Source organism: Nicotiana tomentosiformis, chromosome 2 (assembly GCF_000390325.3).
Source record: "Nicotiana tomentosiformis chromosome 2, ASM39032v3, whole genome shotgun sequence".
NCBI lineage: Eukaryota > Viridiplantae > Streptophyta > Magnoliopsida > Solanales > Solanaceae > Nicotiana > Nicotiana tomentosiformis.
Genome location: NC_090813.1, coordinates 12,973,417 through 12,982,646, shown reverse-complemented (window position 1 = coordinate 12,982,646; position 9,230 = coordinate 12,973,417). Strand labels below are relative to the sequence as shown.

The 9,230-nt window shown below is 37.4% G+C and overlaps 1 protein-coding gene across 1 annotated transcript; it reads right to left on the bottom strand.

Annotated features, from left to right (window-relative positions):
* Nucleotides 1-5,062: 5,062 nt before the first annotated feature.
* LOC104119956 (protein VAPYRIN) lies at nt 5,063-7,666 on the bottom strand. Its single transcript, XM_009631596.4, has 2 exons — nt 6,348-7,666; nt 5,063-5,796 (listed from the first exon to the last, which is right to left on the bottom strand). Exons 1-2 carry the CDS (start codon nt 7,429-7,431, stop codon nt 5,267-5,269), a joined length of 1,614 nt encoding a protein of 537 aa, XP_009629891.1. The 5' UTR covers nt 7,432-7,666; the 3' UTR covers nt 5,063-5,266.
* Nucleotides 7,667-9,230: the final 1,564 nt, after the last annotated feature.

Here is a 9,230-nt window from a genome sequence, read left to right as displayed (position 1 = left end):
ACTAAGACCAAAATCACCCTACGGAGCTATTGAAAACTTCGAAACTCCATTCCGGAGTCATATTCAGACAGTTCGAACTACGGCCTATTCCTACGACTTAAATTTCTATTTTAGGGACTAAGTGTCCCATTTCACTCCGAAACTAAAACAAATTCTCCCGGCAAGTTACATAACTACTAAATGAAGTATATGAAGCAAAAATTAGGGGTTCGGGGCTAATTCTCTCAAAACGGCCGGCCGGGTCATTACAACAAATCATGAGCTTTTAGGATTTAGAGTTTACAAAGCTGGTATAAAATAAATACATCATCTGTTGAAATATACATAAACCGATTAATCATTCTAAAGCTACCAAGAATAAGAGGCAACTATGACCGGAACCTAGGTACGCCTTACATGCTAGCTACCACTGTACACAACAATGTCAGCATCCAAAATCTGCACGTAAGGTACAGAAATGTAGAATGAGTACAACCGACCCCATGTACTCAATAAGTAACAAACCTAACCTTCGATTGAAAATAATGATGAGCTGGGACAAAGGTTAGATTCCAACACCAATAGCCAACAACAACTCATAACAATATAATAAAAGTGGTACAAGACTCAGAGATATGATGCTCAACTAGTTCACAGTTACGGAAAATAGTCATGCTTTTCAAGTATAACGGTAAAACCCAAATCCTTCATCGAAATTACCAAAATATGAGTTAGAAACCTTTGATTTTTCCCAAAAACTTTCAACAACAGATAAGGTGATTCAATATCATATAGCATGAGGAAAGTACATCTCTATGCCTACATGTCAATGTGCATGTGAAGTCATAAATGTCACAAAACCGTGTAACATGAGGAAATGCATCTCTATGCTTATATGACAAGTATGCACGTCAGATGCAATGCGTCACAATGATGAACTCATGTACTCACACTCTCAGAGTACTGAATATCACATTCTCACACTCTCAGAGTACTCAATATCACATTCTCACACTCCCACTCATCACGCTCAATAACTCAACACACTCAGTCACTCAGCACTGTACAGTACTTGCTATGGTGCGCAGCCCGATCCCATCATGAATCAATAGTAAATACGCTCATTGTGGGTGTGCAGACACTGGTCCCATCTTGAATCAATAATACCTGCAGTGGCATGTAGCCCGATCCCATCATGAATCAATAACACTTACTGCGGCGTGCATCCCGATCCCATCAATATCACTCACAATCCGGCTCTCAGGGCCCAACTCAATCATCAATCTCTCCAGTCTTTCGGGCTCACAAATCTCATGCCTAACATCCCAAATAATGATAACAACATGATATGACAACAAATGATAACAGAGACTGAGATATGATATACAAATGAATGAATATGACTTAGTATGTAAATGCAATTTAAGAAAATAACTCAACAACAGAAATGACCTCAGCGGGTCCCAACAGAATAAGCATATAGCCTAAACATGATTCTAACATGGATCACAACTCAATTTCTCTAGCACGTAGAAATTTCATAAATAAAAATAAGATTAGGTAGCTACACAGTATCGCGAAATCAACCGAATCATACTTCACACGGTGCATGCCTACACGCCCGTCACCTCAACACCTAACACATAACACGTATATTTAGGGGTTCATATCCTCAGCACCAAGTTTAGAAGTGTTACTTACCTCGAACAAGCCAAATCTAATACCAAGTAAGCCAAACGATGCTGCGGGGAAAGCAACTCAAGAACATCAAATAATGCCAAAGGAAACAAACCCAATCGATAAAGGTAGAATCTTTAATCAAAAGCCCAAAGTCAACCAAAAAGTCAAATCTGGGCCCGCACCTTGGAGCGTCACAAAACTCACAAAATCCGATAACTCATTCAATTATGAGTCCAGCCATACTAGTTTCACTCAAATCTGACTCTGAATATGTTCAAAACTCAAAAATTTACTTTATGAAATTTTAGACACCCCCCCCCCCCAATTTCTCTTTTGCAATCATCAACCAAATGCCAAAAATGAACGTAGATTCATGAAATATAATCAAAACCGAGTAAAGAACACTTACCCTAATTCATATGGTGAAAATCGCCTCAAAATCGCCTCAATCCGAGCTCCATAGCTCAAAATATGCTAAAATGAACTCAAAATCTAGAAATTTGATGTTTTAATGCACTTCTAGGGTTCCCTCTTCGCGATCGCGGTCCCCAACATTGCGATGGCAGTCCCCAACATCACAATCACGAGCATTCCCCCGTGATCGCGACGAACGAATTCCAGCAAGCTTGCCCAACTTTTCCAGACAGCCTGGAGTGTATCAGTCATAAATTTTTTCTACAAAACTCTAATAGACAAACAATTTGATTTTTCTAAAAACTAAACACAAAGGGCTACAACTTTTCTTTTTGGATCATCTCCAAATTCCTTATAGATTACAAGATATAAGCTACTAAAGTCATGTTAGTGAAAACGGAATTTATTCTTCGCGAATGCGAAGAATGCTTCGCTAATCACGGGTGCCCTTTTCCCATTTTACTCATCACGAACCAAAGTCCACGATCGTGATGCACACTACTGTAGCCAAAATCCATTAACTCAAAATGGCCTAGAAATGGTCCGAAACCACCCAAACTCACCCGAGCACCTCGGGACCCCGTCCGAACATACCAACAAGTCTCAAAATATATTACGGACATACTCGAGGCCTCAAATCACACATATTAAAATTAAAACCACGAATCGTCGATCAAGATCAATCTCTTAAGTTCATAAACTTCTAACTTCGAACCAAGCGTCCGATTCAAGCCTAACCAATACGGAATGAATCCAAAATTTACATATAAATTCCAAATGACATAACGAACCTATTCCAACTCCCGAAATAATAATTCAAACCTGATATCATCAAAGTCAACTCCCGTTCAAACTTGTGAACATTACAAACCTTCAAATTGCTAACTTTCGCCAAATAGTGCCGAAAACTTCTAGAAACATCCAAATGCGAATCCGGGATTACACCCAAGTCGAAAATCACCATCCGGGCCTAACGGAACCATCAAAACTTCGATCCGAGGTCAAATACTAAAAAAGTCAAACTTGGTAAACTCTTCCAACTTAAAGCTTCAAACATGAAATTCATCCTTCCAAACTAATTCCGAATCACCCCAAAACCAAAATCGATGGTACACATAAGTCATAATATATCATACAGAGCTACTCATTCCCTCAAACCACCAAGCAAAGTGAAAATGCTCAAAACGACCGGTCGGGTCGTTACAGAGAAGTTGTAAAAACTTAGCTGCCCTTGCCTGGATAAAGTTATGGTTGCTACCACCTTCCTCCAGAACCTGGACGGGGGACCCATTCACATGTCACAGAAATCGGAGAGTGAACGAAGAATTTTTGCCAGCCAATGCATGATATGATATAGTGGATCGTTCCTTAAGCTCAAGGCATTGCAGCTCCTCTGCAAAAATGTCATTAGAGACAAAGGCTTTGGTAAGGTGGGTTCCACATCAGATCCATCAGTGAGGAGAAGCAGTTGAGGTGGCGATTTTCAATTATCGCCCGCTGAATACTTCTCCTCGCAATAATAGCATAGGTTGCACTCACGATGACTCTGAATCTCTGCATGGGTGAGACATATAATATGAGGTTTAGTCGGTGTTGCCTGGTTGGTGGAAACGAACGATGGTGAAGGATGATTGTATGCAGAGGAACTGAGACTGTAAAAAAGAGAAGCCCCTTATTAGCTAAAGCGGGTCAAACAGGACCCTTCTCAATCAGAATCCATCATTCATGGATGTTGGCCAACGAGACAGCCTCCTCAAAATTTTTATGCCCATGGCTCAAGACAGGCTTTTTAATATCATCCCTAAGCCCAGATATAAAAATTCTAACCATGAGTCTATCCGACATGTCGTCAGTCTCATTAGCGATGGCCTCAAATCATTTTTGCAACTGAGACACGATGGTAACCTACCGGGGCTTCGCCAAACGTCCCTTTACCGACTCGAGCCCCTTCTCCTTAAAATGTATACGCACCTTCTCCACAAAGTGTGGCCAGTCAACCAACTGTTTATTGCGGAATAACCATTTGTACCACTCCAATGCTTCGCCGTCAAAATAGAATGAAGCCACTGTCAATATCTGGTCCTCGCGGTCCGCCTGGATTATCCAGGCGTCATGGTTGTTACCATAGAACCACCCAAACTCCACCGATGCTTGTTTGTGCCGGGGAGTCCGGGCCACCGGTGCGAGTTCCTATCGCCTATCTCCCATCGAAACCTTAGTGGATACTATCTCCATCAATATTTCACGCATCTCAGTCATTTCCTTAGAAATTGAATCTTTCACCTCACGAATTAAATCACGAACCGAATCATCAACAAGAGCCTTGAGTACCTTTTGGTCCTCCATGGAAGACCTCGGGATGAAAGCACCAATGAAACAATCTGATTTACTGAAACTCAATGGAACTAACGATTGTATTAATCACTCAATTGGAATTACAAGTAAACTAAATTAGGAGAATATTAATAGAGCAGTATTGCAGGAGGAGATGAGAAGAGAGATTTACCGAATGAGATAAGGAGATAGAGTTTCCACTATCACAATAGTCTCCTCTAATATTCTTACTGATAGCTATTTATAACTAACTAGTATCTTCACACACTGCCCTTCACGTACTCCGCTTCACGCAAATTCATCACCCAGCTCCAATTACAAAATCAGTTAACTTTTTAGGCAGAGCCTTTATGCGTGTGCTCCTTCTGAGTGTTTTCTCCTTTAGCTGACTGTGCACGTCCACTGTGGCATTTGATGTGTCTCCCACATCAGCTTTGTGGGTAAAAACAGTAACTACGCGACCACACCAAATCGGTCGTTACATAAAATGATACTTTTAGTTATTACTTAACGACGACGGATTTAATGATACAATTCAATAAAATTTAAGTAACAATCAAAACAAACGTTATATTTAAAGTAACAATAAGATATAATATAAATGTAATAACTATCCAAACAAGCAGATACAACAATACGTGAAAAATGAAAGATATTGGCATTGGAATAGAGCAACTACAATTATTAAAACCTAACAACTTACTATTGATGACTCGACGAATCTGATCATTTTACACGGAGTTTAGTGCACTAAACTGTCTTTTATATAATATCTACTCCGATCACCCAAATCAAGAGGATGAAACATTCTTTCCTCAACAAAGAAGGAATATTCAGTTCATTTAACTTCAAGAAATTATCACACAACAGCCAATGGAACAGTCCTATCAAAGCTGCTCCTCCGAACTCTTGATGATTTATTAACAGATCTTTTCTTGACATTCCCAATTTCTACATCTTTAACAGCCATTTTCCCAGAGGATTTCACAAAATTTGTCTCCATTGCCCCAACTTGTTCTTTGGTTGCACCTTGCATTAGTACCCTAGTGAGACCAGAATAATGCAATGACTCTGCAATTTGCAATGCAGTAATCCCTTTACTAGTTCTTGACTCAATATCTGCACCTTTTTTAATTAGCAACTCGGCTATATCAACGTGGCCAGATTCCACTGCACAATGCAAGGCACTGTATCCATCTTCATCCCTTGCATTTACATCAATTCCATTGTCTATTAATGCCTTTACAGCTTCTATTCTTCCTTTGAAACATGCCCTGTGCAATGCAGTCCAACCGTGTTGGTCACGTCCATTGATGCTAGCTCCATTCTCTAGCAACCTTTGTATGGTTCTTACTTCGCCTTTTCTAGCCGCCACACATAGACTGTCACCTACAGAGGCAAATCAAAAATTTAGATCAGCCGTGCAATCTATTTACTAAGGTTTAAATTATTTGCATTGAAGATATATATATAAAAAAATTACGCTATCAATATTTTAATTAGTTATTTCAGGTTATTTACCTTATTTTCTAGATAATTAAATTAGGTTTACTATTAACACTTACATGTTATTATAGATTACCTCGACCTAATACTACAATATTATACACCAATAATTCACAGAAGTTAAACTTTGTTATTAATGAGATTAACTTCTATATGTGCACTGACAATATAACAAAAGAGTTACATTACCTGTTCACCTAAATGCATGATAAGAGGGGGTAGTAAACTAAAAAATTAGACAGATCAACTGTTACACATGTTAAATATACTTTTAGTGTAAAAAATTATTTACATTATCATTGTATATAAATAAAATTATGTTTCTAATATATAACTACTTTTTAACCTTTCTATATATGATATGTATATGTGTGTCTCGTTATAATATAGCTGGAGTCAAAGGTAGTATACTCAGTTAATCCAATTCAGATTACCTAAACGGAGGGCATCAAAAAGCTTGTTATGGCCATATTCAGCTGCAACATCATAAGCCGTTTTGCCATAGTTGTTACGTATATTCTTCTCAGCTCCCTTTTGAAGCAAAACTCTAACCATCTGTTCATCTCCCGAACCAGCAGCAATATGCAAAGGCGTGTCACCATTCTTAGCATTTCGTACATCAGCTCTAGCACCATTCGCCAACAAAAGACGCGCACAATCCCTCCTTCGTTCTTCAACAGCGAGGTGTAAAGCCGTATTCCCGTCTTTTGTTAACGAATTCACATTAGCACCTTTGAGTAGAAGCAGTTTTAGTACTTCCAAATGGCCATTTCCTGCAGCTAAATGTATTGGACCAGAAGCAGAGAACTCTGTTTTTTCAGTGCTAGCTTTTTTAGCTAATAAGAGTTCAACAATTAGTGATTCTCCTGTTGCTGCTGCTGTTTCAAGTGGGCTTGAACATGATCTGCTATGGGCCTCAATATTAGGCCCAAATTCAAGTAGTAATTGTACAAGATCAGGCCTGCTTTGTGAAATGGCTAAGTGAAGTAAAGTTTGACCTTCAAAGTCAACTGAATCAACTGGTTTCCAATTAGGGTCACTTTTTTCTAATACTTCCCTAATTTCATCCATGTAACCTTTTTTTACAAGATAACATAATACAGGTGAACCAACAAACATGATTTTAATAGCACTATCAATGAATACTTGTTTTTTCTTAGTTGTGAACCAATCACTTGGGACCATGTCTAAGGTGGAAGAAGGGTTCTTATTAATAGCAGCTCCTGGGGCAACAACACTATGTAAGAGGAATGAATCATCAGAATGAGGGAAAGAGTTAGGGAGAGTTGTGTTTGGAGGGAGATGGTAAATGATCTCTAAGGTGATTGTGGTTAATGGAGAGATGATACCCGATTGAGGACGGATCGAGTAACGTGTCTTGTTCACTGGCTGTAGTCGGAAAGCCACTGGCATGGTGTACATAACGTTCCGGAGAGTTAACTCCCCTGAACATTTCTGACCTGGTTCAAGTCTTATCGTCACCAGATTTGATGGTTCTAAGCTTAATAGTCGATCCATTTTTGATGATCACTTTATCGATATGTGCCTGTAAAGAATTGAACGAGATTAGAAATAATGACAAACGAACGTGTAGTGCATAGAGAGGTTGTGATTACAATATCTCAATCTTCCATAATTCCTTGTTCCTTATGGATTTTGGAGAAGGGAAAAGGAATTGGTGGAATAGTAAGGAGTGAAGTACATATAAGAGGAAGAATGAAGTGGCCGGCTATAAAGAGGTAATGCCATTTGGTGGTGTCAAGTACAATGATAGACTTGTTCTATTGGGTGTCCGACTTTGTTTTACTACTCGGAAATAGCTGTGTGTAGAAATTTTTAAGTATGACAAGGGCTCTAGAAAAAACGAATATATTGATGAATGGAAGGGAATTCAATGTAGAAAAGTTCGAGTGATTATGGAAATTTTCCTAAATCAGATAAAACATATTCCTATTGATACGTATAATTTCCTGTTTAAAATGCTTGCACTCTTTCAGAAAGATATTTAATAGATTTAATTATAAAAATACTAGTCTAAAACTCTAAATGATCACTTGACTAACGTTTCACTATGTGGAACAATTAGGATAGATTGACAAAATAAATTACTTCTATTTAACGTTAATATTTTAAAACAAATTCAATTTGTCAAAATACTCCCTCCGTTTCAATTTATGTGAACCTGTTTGACTGGACACAAAGTTTAAGAAAAAATGAAGACTTTTGGAATTTGTGGTCCTAAACAATTCAAAAAGGGACCCAGAGTATTTGTGTGGTTATAAAAGTTTCTCATTAAGGGTAGAATTATAAGTTTACAAAATTATTTCTAAATTTAGAAAGGGATCATTCTTTTTGGAACGGACAAAAAAGGAAATAAGTTCACATAAACTGGAACGGATGTAATATTACTTTAAATCAGAGATAGTTTAATCAAAAGTGATGAAGAGGGAAAGAGAGAGATCTAACAAAGAAATTGTAAAGATTTTTATGGGAGTAATTCTCGAAATTCCTGTATAGGGAATGATAAAGAAGTAGAAGTTTGAAAAGAATGAATCAAAGAAAATGAAGAGGGACTAAAGTTATTACGAAGGAATGGGAAAATAATAAACCATAAGCAGTGAATGAGCATATCTGAGTGTCCCATTATTTATTTATTTTTCAACTTTTCCTATTCCTCTCGTAGTAATTCTTCAAACATATAGCCCCAACCATGTCTTTTTTAAACTTTAGATTCTTCGTTTATGATTTTATCTGAAAAAGAAAGAGAGAAAATAAAATAAAAGGGAGGAATGTGAAAATTTGTGTTTTGTGTTTCACAAGTCTTTTTCGTTTCGGCATATTCCAAAGCATTTTGTGGTACAAGGTACACAACTTCTTTTAGTTTATTACTATATTAAACTACTTAATATTTTATTGACTTTGTCATGAATCAAGAAAGATGCTACTATTGTACTTTAGTCAGAAAAAAATTATTTTATTTTTCTACGACTTCATATAAGAAAAATATTTTACTTTGTGCTTGACAAGGGAAAAGGGGAAGAAATTTTGAAATGCTTCTTGCCTTCTAGGGGTCTCTCATTGTCTCATTGAAGAAGCTTAATTCCACATAGAACAAAGAAAATAATATAATCTTGAACAAGTCGTGAAAACTTGGAGTTTATGTTCTAAGATTTACTTGTCTCTTCTTGTGTCTGTTACAAATTGTGCATTTGACCATCTTAATTAATCTTTAATAATGCTTTAGTAATTTCTTGTTAAGTTCGTAAAACTTTTTAAATTATGATTTTTTTTATGTAGCTAACTCCATGTCATAACAT

Coding starts and splice junctions, on each gene's coding strand:
- LOC104119956 (XM_009631596.4), bottom strand. CDS start 7,431: ATGGATCGACTATTAAGCTTAGAACCATCAAATCTGGTGACGATAAGA. Junction 5,797..6,347: donor TTTTGATGCCCTCCGTTTAG/GTAATCTGAATT, acceptor TTGCCTCTGTAG/GTGACAGTCTATGTGTGGCG.